Source organism: Prosopis cineraria, unplaced genomic scaffold, assembly GCF_029017545.1.
Source record: "Prosopis cineraria cultivar Desert tree isolate PC_DT_omini unplaced genomic scaffold, ASM2901754v1 PC8, whole genome shotgun sequence".
Classification (NCBI taxonomy): domain Eukaryota; kingdom Viridiplantae; phylum Streptophyta; class Magnoliopsida; order Fabales; family Fabaceae; genus Prosopis; species Prosopis cineraria.
In genome coordinates this window covers 10,679,871-10,701,663 of record NW_026555339.1, presented here as the reverse complement: position 1 = coordinate 10,701,663, position 21,793 = coordinate 10,679,871, and the positions used below count along the sequence as shown (strand labels likewise).

General features: G+C 29.6%; 1 protein-coding gene across 1 annotated transcript; it reads right to left on the bottom strand.

Moving 5' to 3' along the window:
• Positions 1-16,860: 16,860 nt before the first annotated feature.
• On the bottom strand, positions 16,861-18,965 carry LOC129317169 (uncharacterized). Its single transcript, XM_054961532.1, has one exon. It carries the CDS (start codon positions 18,663-18,665, stop codon positions 17,196-17,198), a length of 1,470 nt encoding a protein of 489 aa, XP_054817507.1. The 5' UTR covers positions 18,666-18,965; the 3' UTR covers positions 16,861-17,195.
• Positions 18,966-21,793: the final 2,828 nt, after the last annotated feature.

Here is a 21,793-nt window from a genome sequence, read left to right as displayed (position 1 = left end):
TCCCTAAGCCATCTACTTCTAAAACTATCTCTTTTGAGTGGCTCAGATCAGCTAGCCACGTACCTCCTTGCATTGGTGATATACGACTGTGAGGAGAGAATCTGGCTGAGGTCTGGATCTAAGATAACAGGCAAATGAGTCTTGGAAACTTGTGTATATTTGTTGAGCTATAGTAAATGAGAACTAAATATGATTGCAGGTCTAGGTACTACAGAAGGCTAAGAGCTATACATATGATATGAATGCAAGAGCTCATGACTTGATTTTGCTAGAGATTATTGTTGGGTGTACTTGATTAGTGGCCTGGGATCTCAAGGCTTTATCGCACTTTTTAATGTACTCCCCTCCTGTTTTTATTATAAGTAAGCACATTTTAAAAATATTTTTTGATTTTTAGTATAAGGCATTTGATCAGTATTAATTATGTTTTTCCAATATTATTTATGAGTGAGGTAAATATAATGCAAATTTAAAAGTTTTTTATTTAAATAGGGGTAGAATTGAAAGTTTATTTTATTTTTAGATAAAATTAATGACTTAACCACCTTTCATTGATTATGGTAAAATAGTTATATGTCTTACAACAGGGACCAAAAGTAGTAATTAATATTAGGGGAAATTGATCAGAAGGACCAAGGGATAAATTTATTTTGAAAAAGGCCTAAGGATGTCCGTCAAATGAATTAAGATCAAATGAATTAAAGTTATAATTTTATTTCATCGAAAAAAAAGTTATAATTTTAATTCACCTGAAGGATCTTAGGCCTTTTTTCCAAATATCTTTACGTCATGCTCCTTCAATTCTTACCAATTTTCCCTCAATATTAATCATAGCATTTGAAGATCTTTTAATTTATGTTTGTCTCTGGCCTCAGAAATCACAACTATGGGGCAAACAAGAATTTGAGAAACAATGGATTAAAAATAAATATAAATTACGCGTAATTCCTTGTACACTAGACAGATGCTGATAAATATTGTTTATGAATAGTGTGACTTTATATTAATTTTACGTTATTTAAATTCAGACTATTGATATATAGGATATTGATTATCCATTAATATTAACTAGATTTTCCTAGCGGTGCACAGCACGAGGCATATAAAATGGAAAGACATAAAATGGAGTATAGAGATGGGTTGCATATTGTATTTATTAAGTGATTAAGAAAATGATTATAGGAACGTGCATGAACAAATAATAACTAATTAATGCATTTTAAAAAAATTAATTAAAAATGATGCATTCGTTTGATATTTTGGAATGTTTGTCCATAGATATAACATTTACCATCATTGTTTTTTGTTTCCTTTTACGAATCATGAATTAAAATCTTCATTCTATCTATACTTTTAATTAACTCTTGAAAAAGCGATGTAGAGGTGTTCGTGCACGAAAAATGGTTTCGAGAGAAAAATAATTAACATGATTTTTCTTAAAAAGATTTTAGGGAAAAAAATCCCTGCAATTAAAGCTCCACCAAATGATCAAAATTAAACATTGAAACTCAAAGCTCTATTGATATTTTTCCACAAGCTCTCATCTCAATCAAAAATGTGAATCTCATTTAGTAATTGCAGCATTATATAAAATTGTTGGCAATATATTTCCTTGCTTTCGCGTGAACGGCCATCTAAATAATAATGGAATATGAAAATTTTTGGGTCCTTTGCCACCATTTCCTCAAATGCAAATATAAAATTGAAACTGATAATAACAATGAATTAAATGAGATGGAATATAATGGAATTGACTAAAAATCGAAAATACAATGGATCTAAGCTGGATCTAAAAATAAAAATGTGTGTATAATAAACTAAGTGAGTAGATGATGGGCTTGTAAATGACAAGTAAATGTGAATGTTGGATATAAGAGCCAAAGTTAGAATTTATGATGTGATCAGTCCATGCCAAGAGCGCAGCATGGAAACGGGCAGGTCTGGTTTATATAGACATGATTTCCATGTTATAATAAATGAAAAGATACTTAGAAAATATAGTTTTATCATTGTTGAACTGTTAGCTGTTGAGTTATTCTTTAAAAAATATAAATGTTTTGGCCTCTAATCTCTTTATACTCATAGAAAAAGTAAACTGGAAAGTGTGTGACATGAATAACAAGTTTTTCTTTTCTACTTGTCTGTTTTGTTCATGCAAAATAGATCATTATAAAGTAGGAACTGTCACAGTAGGATATTTGGTTAAAAAATACAAGATATTTTTAACCGAATCTCATCTTTTAATAAAGTAGTAAATTATTTTCAAACTAACACCATATTTACTTATTTATCCATATATATAGGGTGCTTTACTTTGAAATAAATAAAGTAATTTATTTATTATGATCACTTTTGGAAAAACACATTACTGACTTTGAAACACTGAAAATGCATTATATTTTTTAATATCAAACTCTTTTAAAAACGCCTTACATTTTTTAATGGATAAAGTACTAAAAAAAGTATGCACTTCTCACAATATAACAATGATTTTATATATTATAATTGTAGTGATGAAGAGAATGCTTTTCCTTGTGATCTGTGGCTATTTATACGGTTTCTGATTCAAACAAGGCTTTTTTTTTCCCATGATTGCATGCAAGAATCCTATAATTAGAGACAATTTTATTTGAGATAAAGTTAGATATTAAATAAGGATACTTTTTCTAGTAAAAATTCAAATCTTAACTTGCTATGTTATGGGGAACTAACATGCTTTTATTAGGTTCAACGCTATTAATTTAAACAAGGCTCTGTTTGAGAGCTTCCAGATGCTCCAACATTTTTTGGGTCTATGAACATATGGAAGATTATGAGGTAGATGAATTGGAAAACTAGAGCATTTGGGGGCCCTTTTTGAATATAACATGAGATCATATATTAAACAACAAAAATCATTATAAGGACAATAAAGATAAAATTAAATCTTCTCTTCATCCACCATCTCACTACAACAAGGTGGTGGTTGATCAAAGGAATAAAATTTTCTATCTAAACCATGTGCTTAACATTTTAAGGTCATTTGTGGGCCTTCACCAGCATTATTTTCATATTTCAAAGATGATGCTGTACCATCTTAGACTTTAGGTTGATTATTAGTTTACGCGGAAATAATTTAAGCTTGTATCTTAACTTTTTTTAAGTTGGGTTTGGGCTTCAAAAAATAGAGGAATCAAATAGGGTGAGATTGAGATTGAGTGAGAGGGACACGGGGGGTTTTATCGAATAATTGTTGGACTAGTCGTGACTTGTTTTTTTTTTTTTTTTGGTCCTTAGTTGTTGTATGAGTCATGAAAGGAAAGGAAGGTTAAAGTGGGCAAGTGACATGCATATCTCTGGTAAAAACATTTGAGTTGAATTTTCAAAAATATGGACACTATTTTAACAATGAGACATATGACTAATATTTTTAAAGAGAAATGGCATTTGTTTTCGTTCAAAAAAAAAAAAAGAGAAATGGCATTTGAATATTTATATAAAATAATACTTATTTTGAACATTTTAAAAATTAAGATATTTTCAATCAAGAGGAGACGCTACTTTACTATTGAATTCTATTTCCACTTCGCTTCTCATTGCAACTCTTAGTTGAAATTTGAATGATTAGATAATTTAAAAAATGTCTTCCAACCTGCATAAGTGATAAGGTGTTAGGCTCTTCGATTTTAATGATTGAAGCTTTGGCTTTGAGGAGAGCCTTATTATTAGCTAATGATTTTGGGGATTCGAAGGTTTGTGTGGAGGGAGATTATGAGGCTTTGTAAGGCTATTCTTAGTGATGTGACTATTAATTGTAATTGAAAAAGTGTCAGCATTATCAATAATATTTGTTCTTTATAGCCTTCTGTGAAGAATTGTTGTTTGTCTCTTGTTTATAGAGACAATAATGAAGTTATAGATTTTTACAAGTGATGCTAAAAAAAAGATAGAACAAGTTAGTTTGATATTATCACCTCTATTTACCTTGCCTTGAATTTGCTTCATGATAAGGCTAAAGCATTAAATGTTGGTGATGCTAGGATAGATGTTTCTTTTGTAAAAAAAAGCATTGGTTGATACTTGCTATTTCTTGTTTTGTTGTTGTTGTTGTTTTTTGTTTTTGGTTAACTTCTGCTGGATATTTGGACTGTATTTATTTTTCTGTTGAACTCGTTATTGTTTTTTTGATATACTTTGGTATGTTAGGTTGTATTGATAGTTTTTTTGAGTATATTTCTTTGGCTTCAACTGTCAGTATGTGTAATTTATTTTTTATGATTAATAATATCCACTCTTTTCTGGCAGAAAAAAAAATCCTTGTAGTCTCAAAAAAAAAAAAGAATCATCTAGAAGTCCTAGACATGGAAGTTAATTATCAATAAATTTTTGAAATTAAGTAATTTTGTCAATATGCGAAATTAGTCAAAATACTCAAATACCCTTTGACCATCGTGACCTTTTCACCTTGACTGGCTTGACTATGGGCGTTGGTCTTTGGACCATAACCGGCGGCTAGTCACCAGACGGTGTTTTATTAAATTAATATTAATATTTAATAATACTTTATTAAGAATATCAAAATATTTAATCTCCAAATTAAACAAACAATTATGCGATTAATCAAAATACCGAACATCCACTCACACATTACCAAAAATAAGTGCTTAACCATGAAGTCACAAATAAAAAATAAATGACAATTTAAAAAACCAAGTATCTGCACTTCAAATTACTCCTAAAATAAAAAATAAAAAATAGTCCTAAATTCTAAAAAAATGGCTAAAAAAAAGTGTTTTACAAAAATCACTGCTCTTAGACTCCCTCGAACGGACTCAGATCAACAATGGGACTCAAAGAATTCCAAAAATCATCATCTAGCTCATCATTCTTCGAAGTCTTCGTTGCCGTCATCACCAACATCATCAGATCGTCTTCTTGATATGTTTCTTTCTCTTTCTGGTTATGATTATTGCTGAGAGGTTCAATTTCTACGTTATTATTGTTAAGCTCCGACGACCAAGTCTTGTCCATCTCCACCGTGCTCGACGGAGCCGTCGTCAACATCGCCCTCTCTCCTGCCGCCGTTCGGCTGCCGGATGTTTCACCGATGACAACGGCCATCAACTCATCATACTTTGAGCTCATCAGATTGTGTTGTTGATAATCTGCTTCATTCTCTCTTGATTCTACAGGATTATTATAAATTTCATTGACCTTAACGTTAATATTATGAGACGGTAAATCGCCGGCCACATTCTCAACCGTAACGTTCTTAAGATCTGTCTTTATCGCCTCCACCTTCAGCACCGCCTCCGCCGTCCCTACCGCCAATTCGCACCGTAATATACGGTTCTGCTCCGGCTAAAAAAAGTGCCCTTCAACACAAAACAACTCCCCGGTGAGTTTATGGAACCGGACGGCGGGACTGGTGTGATAGTGCAGGAAAGAGACAGTATCTTGAAGGGTCCGGTGATGGCGTAGTTGGGTTGGCTGCGGAGGACGATGTGGGAAAGACGACCGGACACTTTTTCCAAGGTGACGGTGGCTTGCTGGTTGCAACAGAGCTGAAAGAGCCACTGCATTACGTCGGCACCGGCGGAGATTTTCATTTTGATCTTCTCCGACTTGGGAGATTCAGATTGGTTTACGTTGAGTGGTACTGATGATGATGCCATGGGCTTGTTCTTCGAATCCTTTGGTCTTCCCGCCGGCGGCTTACCTGGCAGCCGGAGAATATGGTGGTTGCGGGTGCTGTCGCCGGCCCCTGAGTTGGAACTACCGGCGGTGACTGTGGATTGTTGATGGAGTACATGTTTGGAAGATCCAGAACGCTAATGAGGAAGATCGGTGTGACCTTGTCACATTCGTTCTTGTATATTTGTGGGAAAACTTTATCATTAACTCATTATTTACATTATCCGATTATAACCAAATTCAAACTAAATTTTAATTTAATTGAAATCAGATAAAGTTTTTTGGATTAATGTTATCGGATAATTAAATTTAGAACTTAATTAAATATAAAATATTTCGATATTTGTATTTTTAATTAAAATACTTAAATTCCATTAAAAGTAAGGTCAATAATGTGGGCCAAGCTCATTTAGATTTGAACTTATTATCAGGGGAGGTTCAAATAAATCCAAAAAAAAAAAAGAAATCTAAACTACAAGGCGCAGCAATTGAGATTTTTGAAACTTATTCAAATTGACTTATTAAGCTTGACTTGAATTAATAACTTTATTTAGAAGGATAGATGATATAATATTTAACATATTTGAGCATGAATTTTAATATGTCAATTTTTTTAATTAAAATATTTAAATTTCATTTAAAGTAGAGTTAATGATTTAAGCTAAGCTCGTTTAAAGTTAAACCTTATTATTCCAGTGAATCAAATAAGCCCATCAAGTTTTATTTATTTGGATTGACTCATCAAGTTTGGATTGAATTACGGAGTAAAACTTAATTGATGATATAATATTTTAATTTCTTGGAGCATGGATTTTTGTCTATGGAAATATTGAAATTCATATGTACAAGAAATAGGGCCACGTCAAGAACTTTTGAGATTTACGGGCAAGACATGCAAAAGTATTGGAGGGGGCATAGCCTAATATATTATAATTGACCAATTCTCGTATTTATTATAAGACGAAAAGCTGATTATCAAAATTTAATTTTCCAATAAAGTATTTTTAACATTTCATTCTCATTAGATGATTTGATTAATTAATCCATTCTCCCAATCTTGTAATACAATTAATTTAAATAAGGATTAAATGACAATTTAATTTTTAAACTATAGGTCTCAGAGGTCTAAGACCCTAATTCATTTTCAATGTAATGTTTTTTGTAATATTCCAAAAATTTTAAGTATAATTATAATATTGTGTTTTAAATGTATTTTATTAATTTTGGAGCAAATATAGCAAGAAACAAGAGCTAGCCTGGTGGTGATAGTGCAATCATTTAATTAGGAGGTCTAAAATTTGAACCTTAGGGAGGTCAAGAGTGGAGATTTTTTTTTTCTTGCTTCAGCTCTTCCCAAAATTAACATTATGCCCTTTTTCAAATCTGAATACATATCTTTCTTCCCTTCTTTGATTTTTCCAGAACCAAGTGTGAGTGAGAGAGCTCTGATTTTCTACCAATACTTTGTCCTCCATTGCACTTCATCTCTTCCCTTCCATTTCTAGTGGTCACCGGTGAAGTTAGAGGCTTGTCGCCACAGTGCATGCCTAGAGCCTCTGTCGTGCTTTCTGTCTCTGTTTATCTCCTTCATTTTTTGCTTAGTCCTCGTCGTTCACACATGCGTTGCTAGTGGTGTGAGAATCAGGTCGTCGGCACTGCAAACGTGTGCTGTGGTCATCCACTGCTAGTAGCTCAAGTCATGAATCCATGATCCTTCAATCAGTTGTCGATCTCTATAATTTTTTCATTGTTTGTGCTGTTGAATCTTCTTCTTTCTCCTTCATTCTTCCTATTCGTGAGTGATAAGCAAGTGAAGAGCTGATTTGATGCTATTGCAAGACTGATTCATGGGGGGTATGGAAGAAAAAGATTTTGATAGGAATTAAAGGGGAATTTTGCATTGTGAGAATTTTAGATAAGTGAATAACGTCCTAATTAATTTATTAGCAAAGTTTCTTTTCATCAAAGATATTAATTTTAACAATCTACAATTATATCTATTTATATATGTGTGTGTATGTATATATTTATCCAGCATTGATTACTTTTATTGATTGAATAACTCTATTTCTTGAAATCATGTCATGTTCTTACATTGATAAAATTATTTTTTTTTACAAGTTCTAGTAATCCTTTATTTGACAAGGACAATCATGTAAATTTGTGAAAGAGTTTATAAGTTTTTACATTGAAAAGAATGGGTGTTCACATAATTCAAACGAGTCTGATATGGAGAAGAGAAAATTTTAATTTGATAATGATTGTTTTTCTTGCATGTTTAAAAATTAATTTTCAAAGGAAATTTATACAGAACACTGGTTGTTAACAGCAGTTCCATTAGCTATTGGTGTGCCATGGTCAATTATTAGCTAGTATGATTTTTGTGAGCTCTGTTCTCACGTCTGTTATTTGTAAACCTCGTACTTACATCTGTTTCGTGGATTTGACCATATCTAGTTAGTTATCCTCGTAGACTATATGTGCACGACTATTTTGTGGCTTCAACTGTGTTTGGTCACTTACCCTTGTAGATTGTGTATTCATGTTTATTAATTGTTTTGAAAAGTTTTTATAAATATGAATTTGATTATTTAATAATTTTATATCCTAATGGTTTCAATTAGTAATCTATTGATAATTATTCACTTTGTTTATTTGCTTCCTTGAAATCAAGTAATAATATTTGATATGATAATTTGATGGTTTAAAATTTCATTTAAAGTTATATAGAATCCTTTTATTATGAATTTATTTAAATTTTCATGAAGATCGTTGTGTTTTTAACTATCCTTTTATTCATATTTAATTATTTATATTTGGGATGTTATTCATTGGAAATAATATTAGTCTCAAATAGCGTAGCTGATGCTAAACCACCTACTAAACATTGAGAAGCTTATGATTGACTAGAAGCGGAAGAGCAAAAGATTAAACTTTCTCTTGATGTAAAGTTTTTAATTATAAAATTTTATTTTGTAAACTTATTATTAGGTGCTTCACATAGTCTGTGACTAATTTGTTTATATTGTTATATATTTTGTTTGTTGGCTGGAAGAAGCTCTACTCCTAATTGACTTGATGTTTTTTATTGAAATATTGTATTATAGAATTTTTGAGAGATCCTGTTTATAAAGGAGGTTCTGCTAAAATTTTTATAAAAATATTAAAATTTTTATTATAGGTGAACACTAGTAAAGTTTGTTAAAAATTTCAATATAAATCTAATTATATTTTATAAATAAATATTAAATATTAGATTGAGGTTTCATTTACCACAACTTTAGGAATGTATGTTTGTGTATACATCTCGTGCCAATCATGTTTAATTTGGACGTGACATTTTCCTTTAATTTTTGAAAACAATGCCATGCTCTTATCTTTAATAAAAATTAACTTTAATTGTTAGTTAATTATAGCATAATAAAAAAATATTTCAAAAATTATAGAAAATGACCCAAAAAATTTATTGGTTATTTTTTGTAATTTGTGTCCTTGTTTGTAATTTTGGGTCTTTTTTAGTAATTTTCTTGATCCTTTTTTGTCATAACATGCATGATCAATACATAATCTTATATCTTCTTTATTACTTTTAACTGAATCCATGAACTATTAATACAAAACAGGACCATCCAATGTAATTGAACTACAACCCATCTTCAGATTCTACCAATCACTAACTAAAAACATTGAAGAAAACGCATGGAGAGGGAGAGGATAATGATTTGAAGCTTGCCTAACATGTCTCAAGCTCTAAATAGCCTTTAAAGTTTGAAATCAACAAGCCCTAACATAGCCTTAAATGCTTTCCCTCAAACTCCCACTCTTTCTCTCTATTTTCCCTTCTATCTCGAGAATCAAATTTGAAATTTGTGACCATCCATTGTGACGCATCTTGTCATCCGTTGTAGTAAATAATATAAAGAGGCAAGCTTGAATCTAGTTTGATCTAATAGGGCCAACAAGCGCCAACACTTCCTTAGGTCCAATTCTAGGCCTCTCTTAGAGTCCACTTAACCCATTAGTCATCAACAAATCAATCTCTAGTATAATTAAGCCTAAATTTATTAATTTGCTCGTATCTAATCACAACCAACATTTAATTAACTTCAATTAATCCTAATTAAATTTTTCACAATGTTGTGGAATTTCCCTAACATTGCTTGGGCATAAAGCCAACTCTATCCAAGCACTTAATGGACTTTCCATTACCAATGAGAAAGTTCAATCATGTGTCCATGAGCGTCTCGGCTTGCACATGCTTAACCCTCAACAAATATAGATTTATTTAGACTTGTTCCTTGACAACATAGACAAGCTAGCCTGTATTCTGAACTAAAGGCATATAATATACTTCGATCTACAATTTTTTTTCTATTTTTGGATCATAACAAGTTGATAGATAATTTTTCTAATATTTATGTTGATAACCTAAAAATATTGTGAAAATCAAAAGTTTAGTATACTAATTACTCATATAGACAAAATTCTAAGAAAAAATTGCCATTTAACCCTCAGAATAAATGGTCAACATTGATCAAACAACATTACTATAAAATGATATTGCAATTCAGAGTAGTCCTAAAATCTATCAATTTATCTATTAAAAGAAATAAAATCTATCAATTTATATTACTAAAAAAAATAGAAAAAATTAATTTTTTAGTTCTCCAACTTTTAAGTCACTTGTAACTCAGTCCCTTAACTATGACTCGGTGTGACTCAGTCTCTTAATTATGACTCGTTATGACTCAGTCCTTCAACTATAATTCGCCTATAACTCAATCCCTCAACTTTTGAATCACTTACAAATTCGTCCCTTAACTTTTGTTAATTTTTTTTTCATGTTAGCTTATATCTCACATCAATAAGTAAGAGGAGGGTATTTTAAAATAATAGATGAGCACTTTTTATCCCTCTTATTTGATAAGAATTTTTTTAAAAAATTAAAAAATAAGAATCGAGTTATAGATGAATCAAAAATTGAGAGACTGAGTCGCAGCAAGTCATAGTTGAGGGACTGAGTTATAAGTGAATTAAAAATTGAGTGATTAAAAGATTAATTTTCTCAAAAAACTACTAAACTAACTATAAACAAGTGTGTTTCAAACTCCTTCGAAGGAGAGAGGTCAACAATGGTACTCAAAGAATTCCAGAAATCATCATCCAACTCATCATCATCTCAACTTCATCAGATCGTCTTCAAAGGGAGAGACCAACAATGGGACTCAAAGAATTCCAGAAATCATCATCCAACTCATCATCATTCTTCAACTTCATCAGATCGTCTTCATCATCTGTTTCTTTTTCTTTCATGTTTAGGGATGACGGTGAGCTCCAGAGAGGTTCAATTTCTACGTTCTTGTTAAGCGCCGACGACTTCTCATTCATCGCCACGATCTCCACTATCTTCCCCGACGTCAACTTGTCATACTTCGAGCTCATCGGATTGTGTTCTTGATCATCTGTTTCATTTTCTTTTCTTTTATCTGACTGTACAGGATTCTTCAGATCATCTGAAGTAATAGATTTATAAAATTCACTGAACAGAACGTTGTGAGACGCCGGTAATTACAGGTGGAAGGGGTAGCTTCCACGTTAATGTTTCTGATCAGAGATTCCAAAAACATCTCCGCTGATCTGATCAACACTGTGCTGGATGATTCACCATCGATAACGGCCGTGACGAACTTGAGAAACTTGTTCTTGAGGGATGCCATTTCCTCTGGCTTGTTCTTCCAAGTCCTTGGTCGCTTTGTTGGTCGCCGGAGAATATGATTGTCGTCATCGGTGGGTTCGCCGGAGCGCCATGAAAGATCCATGATGTGACGTCGCTAATGGAGGATTCTTTGAAATCGAACTCGAGTGACTTTCAAGATCGTTTCCCAACCAAAAGCTGCTTCTAATAATTATTAAGCAATACTAACTACGGAAGGTCAAAAGAATTTTTTAAAATGGTTAGGATTTTATAGTGTCTCATAAATCACTATATATTTACAAGTAAAAAAATATATATGAAATTAGAATTATTTATCACTATTTATTTACTAATTACTGAAATAAAATGTTTAAATTTGTGGTAAAAAATAAAATGTTTAAATACAAATATTTTTATTATTATACACTAATAAAATATTACTCCTTCTGTTAAAAAATGTAAAATATTTTTAATTAAATTTTACTCTCAATAAAATAGTTACCTATTTTTCAACTAACCCTATCTTTCAATATTAATCCCTATTAAACATTCTACAATAAATATAAAGTCATTATCAATAGGGGTACTTTTGAAAAAAAAACAGTGATTACACCTTAAAAGATTAAAAATACCTTATATTTTTTAACATTTAATTTCTTAAAAAATACCTTACATTTTTTACCAGAGGGAATATATATTTTGGTATTCATTTTTAGGAAAAAAAATTAGGCCCTCAACAAACTATTTTATTTTAAAAGGATTAAAAATTATAATCAAATATTTTTTTATAAAATACAAAAATCGTATGTAATTTCATTAAAATTAATATATTACGTATTATATTTAATATAAAAAATATATTTCCTTTCCTATGCAATAACGCGTTATGGGGTTAATCTTATCATTCTTCATTCCAAAACAGCCTTCAAGAAAATTCATCTTGAAGGCCCAATATAACTCCTAGCCCATTTGAATATACAGTAAGGAAAAAAAATAAAAAACACTACCCCAGCCATGCATCTCTTTTCCTAATATCAAAAATTTAAAAAGAAGTTAAAATTCTCAGTAAAATGAAAATGACATTTTTGCAGTATTTTGATCTTATCACACAACTATAACCACTGTCTTTTTTAAAGTGCTATTCAAAACACAAAAGTGAACCTGTTCAGACAGAAAATTTATATTCATACTAGGGTTAGTTAAATGAGATTTGGTATCTAACATATAAGTTTAGGAGTATTGAAACTTTAAACTCATTTTTCTTGTAATATTCTCCTTTAACTATTAAAAAACAGTATAATATCACACCTCATCTTCAGTAAAAGTTAACTTTAATAGTTAACTAACTAAGAAATCAGGGGTGGAGATAGAGGACACTAGCAGGGGCCACGATTATTTCTAACTTTTTAATTTCTTTTTAATAAAATATAGGGATTATATATTTTTGATCCCTTAAATTGGCACATTAAAGTCTTAAAATACTAGATAAAATTTTTATTTTAATTTTATATTAATCTTTTACACATATATAATTCAACTATTACAATAGCTTGAAAATATAGTTGTTATAAAATCTACTTATTTTTAATCAAATAACATTACAATTGTTCTTAAAGCAATTTTATTTGATTTTGCTTTCATTTTATATTTGATAAAAGAAATTGTAAGAATTATTACTAATAAACTTTATAAAACACTAAAACAAAAATCCTAAGATATATTGAATGAAGAACATGTCAATTGAAATAATTCAATAGTAAATTCAACAAGTAAGTGATAGAGTTTTTTTATATTAAACAGAGCTTTAGATCCTAAAGATATATTTAAATTCTTCAATTCTTACAGGAAAGATAAAATATTCTCCAATTTAGTGATAGTTTATATTGAGAAAAATTTTAAAAATTTTATCTTAAACATGATAATTAATTATTCATGATAGTTTGTATTGCTCATAAATATTTTATGAGCGATACTTAAAAAAATGAAGATATATATATATATATATATATTTATTTATTTATTTATTTTTATTTTGTGTTTGTGTGAAATTGAATATAAATATATAAGTTAAAATATTTATGTTATGTTAGTGATATCTATAAATTTAATTTTTTAATTATCATATATGTTTTGTCATTTCAGCCCCCCTAACAAAATTTTTTGGCTCTGCCCCTATAAGAAATTATAGAAAATAACCTAAAAAATTACAAATTAATTTAAGCCATTTAGTAAAGCATTAAGTTTGTAAGATTTAATAATAACTTTATTATTTATAATTTTATTTTTTCAGATATAAGGAGCAACATTTAAATAGATAAAATTATAAAAATTGTGTTCTAAAATTTTGAGTTAAAGTTCAAGAGTTAAGCGTTAACTAAATCAAACTATGTGAATTAAATGATTAATTCCTTCTAAAAAATTGAAAACAAATTTGCTCAATAACACAAATTTGAACCTGGAAGAAAATAATAATAAAAAAAATAAAATTATAAGAATTGAGTTGTAAGAATTAAAATTATAAAAATTAAATTATATCAAATAAAAGTTTAAGGATTAAGTTTTATTATGTTAAACTATGAGAATCAAATGATTAGTTTTTAAAAAAAATCTAAAATTAATCTGCTCAATATAATACAACAATGTAGGTAGGAAAAGGTCATTATTTGAATGTTGAAAATAATAATTAAAAAACATGCATGCAATTAATTAAAGCGTGAAGAAAGTAGGAAAACATTAGTCAACATTAGAAATTCCATAAAGTCGGTTGGACATACCCAAATGAATCAAAATGGGTTTGCTTGATCTTTAAGAAAGTGAAAGTGTAACTTTTGTCATTCAATGTTTCTCTTTCACACAGACATAATTTCATTGTTCAGTTAACATTTACAGCACTAATTTTGCTTCCCCCAACATATAGATTTTCACTATTATTACAATCGTTGATGTTTGATGTGATTGCATGTAAATAATTTTTTCTTTAATTGTTTAATATTGTGTTTAATCTCAAAATTGTCATTAAAAAACTTTCAATGTAGTCATGGAAAAATAACGAAATTACACTGCAAAACAGTGCATTAATATGAGACAATAATAATATATACACTACGAACATTGTAATGTGAAAAGAAATATAACATTTTAATATAGTTTGAAACTTCTTGTATGTAAATAACTATACATGTGTCGGATACTGATAAAAATAAATTTTATTTATTTATTGTTATTGCTGTCTCATACTAATCCCATATTACATTGTGACTATTATGTTAATAAAAGGCAATAATATATTGTATTTTAATTATTTAACATTAATAAATAATTTTATAAACATACATTTGTAAATATTTATTTTAACCCAACAAAAGTCAATCTAGTTGATAAAAATTTGATCCATAAATTACAAGGTTATGGGATTGAATTTTACCATTGATGTAAAAACTTTGTTGATGTACAATCTATACGTTTGAAGATATATTCTGACTTAGATAAATTCAAGGACCGAATTTAACTAAATTTTTTGTTGATAAAAAATAAATATTTATTCAAATAGAATGAGTAATATTTAAAAAGAACCATATATATATATATACATATACATCATTCAAACAAAAGTAAAAACATAATATATCGTGATTTTTCTTTATTTCATATGGATATATATATATATATGTATGTATGTATGTATGTATGTATGTATGTATCTTTTCCTTTTTTTGTTCACATGGGCATTGGATTCCCAATCCTACATTTCTTTGTTGTGTGATTGAAGTACAATTGCCTACTATCTCAAGAATGTGGTGCACCTTGTGTTGACAAAAATGGCTTCAATCTGCCCCCACCATTCCCACCGCAATTCCAATGTAATCAAAAGTTTCAATCTTTGATCATGACATGGGGACCCCTTTAATTCATAAAACAACATCACTTCACACACATATCACCGATCTCTTGATCAATATCACAACTATTTAATGAAGTGATATCAAGCTCGATTATCTTAAAAATGATCGAGTTCAAATCATATACATGAAGAGAAGTATGATCAAAAGGGTTTCGCATCAATATTTCTATTCCAATTCTATTCAAATTAGCCAAGATTTCATATAACTTTCAGAAGCCAAACAACATTTATCCACCAAAAAGGATTAACATTTGAATCTGTTTATTGAAATGTAAATAAGTATTGGCTTTATAAAGATGTGAAAGGAAATTAAAAGGGACGAACACAATTATTGGCTATATAATTATTTGTTTTGTCATTCTAAACTCAATTGTTAATGAATTTTGAGAGTAATTAATTGTATTAAGGGAGATTTATACATAATTCTCTCTAAAAAAAATTATAAGGGGCCAATTATTTTATCCTTGGTTCAGAAATTTTATGTTAAAAACTTATAGGAAATTTTTGAAAAAAAACGTGAGTGGGAAATAAAGTTTGCAAAGAGATGGCCACCCATTATGCAGATTTTGCTAATGGTTCCAACAAGATAATGCTCTAAGAAGGAATATCAATCATTACAAACATTATATATATAAATTCAAATCCTTCCAACTGTCCTCAAATAAGTCCAGGCCAATGGAAGTTTCAGAAAAACAATTGAGACTTTGTAATAAAAAGGTATATGTAGACTTGACATGGAGCTAATAATCTAAAACAAATTACAGAGTGACACAGGTTAGAGCAGATTGTTTAGAGGATACGTCAAACCAAAAGTTACTTTATTTTATATATCAAATAAAGTTACTTTAGTTTATATGAATTATTGTCCATCTTTGGATAAGGACTGAATTAAAATGCATAATCTTACCAGCGATCAAATTTATCTGATAGTTTAAATTTTTTTCTTTTAAAAAAAACACATTTTAAACTGTTAGAAAGACTATTTAACATGCAAATGTTAGGGAATAATAATACGAGTGGAAAATACTCATGGTCGTCCTTTTTAAAAAAAAGTTAAATTACTTTAAACTTCCTTGAATTTGGATTATCTGTAGATAACTTGAAAACTTTAAGAATTATCTACATTTGATTTAAAATTTAGAGGAATCTTTTTGCATAAAGTTTTTTTTTTTTAAAAAAAAAATCATCCTTAATGGCATATCACCCTTAAATTTAGGGGAATTTAAGAATAGTTGCTTGTCATTTTATTTTTTCTTTATATATAGGAGTACTTATCAAATTTTAATGGCCCAAGACTTGTTTACCTGTGATCAATAGTTTAATGAGTTCAGAGTAATTCAACTGCTAGAAAAATAAGAAGAAGAAGAATGTGCGTGTGTGTGTGTGTGTGTGTGTGTGTGTGTGTGTGTGTGTAGTCAAAGTAATGATAATAAAAGACAATATGCATTGCAATTATAGTCAGCTTGAAGCATAAGTATGAAATCTATAGCTACGACTTTAGCCACCTCTACATGACATCAGACCAGAAACTTTCCTTGCAATTCAATTCTGCAGAAAGATTATGACTGAAGCAATCACAAAAGAATCCATAGAAATGAACATCTCTTCAAAAGCACTTCAGATCAAGATAAAGTAATACAGAGACAGAGAAGTAGCGAACCCATTTACAGTCAAGTCAAACGGTAAGTAAGGAAAAAAAAAACCATCCGAGCTACAAGATTATATATAGTCACCAACATAAGAGCCTTCTTAAGAAAGTTTCAGCAGAATAATAATAAATATATCAGAAAAGTTACACCATCACAATATTTAGTAGGTAAAATAGTATTTTCCAGAAAGGAAATAATAAACATTTTTCCGTGCACTAAACATGCATCAAATTAAGCTGATCTTCTTCTAGTTTTGCCAGCATCAAGAAGGTGATTATCAGAAGAATGCACGACTTCCATAAAACACGCGAGACCGATCATTTTTCTTGTCAATTTCTAACTTGCTGCTGCTGTTGCTGCTATGATTTTGAATCACATCACCACAATCTTCTCTGTCTGGTGTATTGAGATCCATTGGGAGCTTCATCTTCGCAAGAGACTCAGTGAATTGCTGCATGCTCCTCATGTACATGTCAACTATCTGTTGTTGCATGGCAGATTGCTCAGCTTCAAGATTGATGTTCCCTAATGGAGCTGAGAAAACTTGACCAAATTTTGCAGCAGCCTCCATGTCCATGTTCCTATCTTTGTTACTATTGCTCTGATCATTTTTTTCCTTTGTGGCTGAGAACTTTCCCTCTTTCTCATGATCTCTGGCTTCACTTTCTTTCTTGGAAGTCGGAGTGTCAGGACCACAAGAAGAACCAGAATTCTGATTATTATTAGCTTCACTAGAGATTGCAATATTAGCAGAGTTTGATGACTCACCACCAAGATGATGATGACCCTTCTTGTCAATTGAAGAATCTGCAGAGTTTCTATCATCACTTAAGGTTGTGGTGGTAGAGCTGAAGAACCCAGAATTCTGGATGCTGCCATTGGGAGAAATGGAATCTCCATGATTCCCATCTGGAGAATTCACAGTCATTTCACAGTCATCAACTTGAGGAGGTGCAGAAAGGCGAAGAAATGGCAAAAGTCCACCAGAATTAGGCCTTGAAGCAGAAGCAGAAACAGAAGAAGAACCATGAGATGTCAAATTGAAGTACTCAGATACCATTTGCTGATTCTCTCTCACAACACTAATATCAGGAAACTCAATTCTAGAAAACTCAACTGGGTCTAACATAACCTCTGAGATCTTTCTATCAAGCAAGACAACTTCTGAAGATATGGATGAACAATTGGTATTAGAATTAACTGATGATTCCGATACAGATTTGTTAACAGATGAATTAATTTGCAGAGATGGGTTCAGATTCAAACAGAGAGTCAATTTAACAGTTCCAGCAGGAGAATGAAAGAGATCGGTTGAAGAAAGGCTATACTCTTGAGTGACCTTCCCTTTTCCCAAAACCTGAGAAATTGGGACCAAAGTGAAACCCAGAAGCTGATCCTCCATGTAGTTCCTCACTCTACTGAACATCCAAATCTCGCATTTCAAAACGGCATCGCTCTGGGCAATTTCCATCCTCAGATTCTCGTCGAACGTCGGGTTTTTCCCGCCTCCATTGACGATCCTCGTCGAGAGAGTTTCATCTGGGTTGTACGTGAGAGAGAATTTCGCGTACACGTCCTGGTTCTCATAGATGCATATGTTGTGAATATTCCTCGCATGATGGACGTAGATTTCGAGAATACCGGAAAATCCATCCCCGTCGTCATCGCCACCGTGGCTCACCGTGCCGGCGTTGGGATTGTACCTGAAGTTGGTGGTCTGATGACGATTCTGACCGAAGGAATCCATTCTAACCAGAAGGTACCTAGTATGGTGAGCAAACAGTTCAGAAATACCGAGTTTGTCAAGGATCAACCATGGAAGGCAAGTTTCTCAAATTTCTGGGCAGAATCAGAACAGAGAGGCTGGGAACGAGAGGGGAAAAGGGAAGAGAAGGAATATATAAATGGGGCATAGGAGAAGCACAATGATGATGATGCCAAAGAAAGGAGAGAGACAGAGAGAATGGGGCAGTAGGTGAGAAAGGGAGATGGAAGCATGAAAATGAACAGAGAGGAACTATATGATGACGACGATGATGTAAGGGTTTGTTTAGATGTCACCCCTTTCTCAGTTAAAGTTCTGACTTGGTTCTCACTCATGCAAAAAGCCACAATCATCATAAGCGAAACGCGATTTATAAATAAATTTGTGAAAATCAAATTTTCTTATTAAATTAAAAGAAAGATTTGAACGGGTTGGGTTAACAAATTCACCTACACCAAAAGCATGTTTCTAAACTCAATAAATATTTACAGACATATATTACTCATTAATAAAATTTTTACATTAACAATAAAATTTAATTTATAATCTTATTCTTTTCTTTTAAAAAGATAAAATATTTTAAATTAAATTTTATCTCTCAATAAAATAGTTATTTATTTTCAAACTAATTCTATTTTTTTATATTTATCTTTATTAAATATTCTATAATAAATATAAAATCATTCCTAGGGATACTTTAAAAAAAAATAATAATCACACCTTAAAAAATTAAAAATGTTTTACATTCTTAAACACTCAACTTTTTTAAAAAATACTTTATATTTTTTGATGGAGGAAGTATTATTTATGAATCAAATCTTTAATAATTGAACTAATTTTTATTAGAAGATGCCCTTTCCATTGTCCTACTTTGTGGAGAATAAATTTAATATCTTTAAATTTGCAGATAATGTTTGAAATTTTAATTTTTTTCTTTTGTTGAAATCAATGTTTATAATAAAATATATTTGAAAATTACAATTTAGTACCATTAATAAAGGGTAGTATTTTTTTTTTCTAAATCTAACCCTAACATTGTTGGATATTCATAAAATTAATAAATTTAATTTAATTTAAAGTTAGAAAACTAAAGAAGTATTTTTTTATCTTAATTTTTTAATGTATGAGATAGATGTAAGTGTTTTTGACTTCTATATAAGATCAGAGAAATAACTAACTACTAATTAATAACATCTTCACATTTATAATATGATTTTTTTTCCCACCTTCATATATGAAAGGATGTAAATCAAGACCCTTGCAAAATATGAGGCAAGGCCATGTTTGTTAAGTGTATCTTATCTAGATGTGTTTATTAGACAGGTCTTACAAGTCAAAGAAGAAGTATCCATCAATAAAATCTTCATATTTAGTATATCAAAATTTAATTGGACACTATTGTAAAATATGAGGCAAGACCCTTCGTAAGTTTACCATCGTTACTTCATGGAATAGAAAAGAGAAAATATAATTTTTAATCTTCAAATTTTTTTAACTATTAATTTAGTTTCTAAATTTTGATTTGTAAAAATCCAAACTCCTATAATTTCCTAACTTGAAATAATTAAGTACTTGTAATTTTTTGACTAGGTATAACTCAGCCTTTATAATTTCTTAATTCAATAAATTTTACAAGAACTGAGTTAAAAAATTAGGAACTAAAAATTATATTATCTCAATATGAATGAGTCACATTATTTACCTTATTAATGAATTGATAATAGATATAATTGTTTTAAACATTTTAAATTTATTTTTTAAAGGTGGTATACTTATTATCCGTACTTTTTAGGTTTTTTTTAATATTTTGAGGTTATGATTTATATGTCATATCTTTACAAATTAAAAACATTTCTTAATTTTAAATTTCAACTATGAAATTGGAACATAGTCATGTTATGTTGTGTCTTAAATTAACACAACATCATAAAATATCAACATTATATTAGCATCATTCTTGGGACAGTGAAGGGGAAAAGAATTTAATTAAAAATATAAAATCGTTCAAGTATATATTCAATCTTTTAGGGATGCTTCTACTCATAAGTCGCATGACAAAGTATTGGATATAGACATATTTAAGTTTGTTTCTAATACATGTGAATTTTTAAATTGAAATTAAATTTAAAATATACTTCAATGTAAAATAAATTATACTTTAACATGTTGATTCTATAAAAATTTTAATATAGTATAAAGCAATGTAATTTAAAAATTAGCTAACACGATAAAGATATGCCTTGTTGAGTAGGGTAGGGTGGGTGGTGCTTGGGTGGGGGAGGGAAAATGAGAAAAATTTTGGCAACGAAATTTTAAATAAAGATTAAAGATGTGATTTAATTATTAGTAAAGTTTAAAAATTGTAAAATTTTAGTTCAGTCTAAAGGAATAAAAGGAAAAATAATTTTAACTGTGCGAAGATTAAAGTATCCTTTGTTTGTTATATAAAAATTTGACATCAATTCTTCAATTATAAGCAGCAACAATAATTATTAAATTATTAACTTTACTTATTAATTTATTAATATTAATTATAAATTAATAATAAGTCTTGTAATTTATTAATATTAATTATAAATTATTAACAAGTATTGTAATTTACAACTGATGTTAGTAAATTAATAAGTAAAGTTAAGCGAATTAACAACTAATGTTAACAAATGTAATTTATAAGTGATATTGGTAAATTAACAAATAAAGTAAAAAATTAATAACTAATAATTCTACAGAACAAGTAAAAGGCACTCTGCTTTTTTTATAGTTGAAATTATTTTTACTTTTATACCGCTAGAATGATATGAAATTTTAGAATTTTTTTAAACCCACTATTAATTAAGTCATATCCTTTGTTCTTATTTGAAATTCTCTGAAAAAGTTTCATTGAAAGAAAATGGTTTTAAAATTTAAAATTTAATTTAAAGATATAGGGATATAAAATTTTGAACTATTAATATATAATATAAAAATCACCCAACTCTATTCATGTTTCATATGTAATGCATTGTGTAGGTAACCATAAACTTTGATTGAGCTGGAGGCTATACATTTAATCTAAGATTAAAGATATTTTTACTCTTCAACTATTAAATTAAAAATGCCTTATATCATAA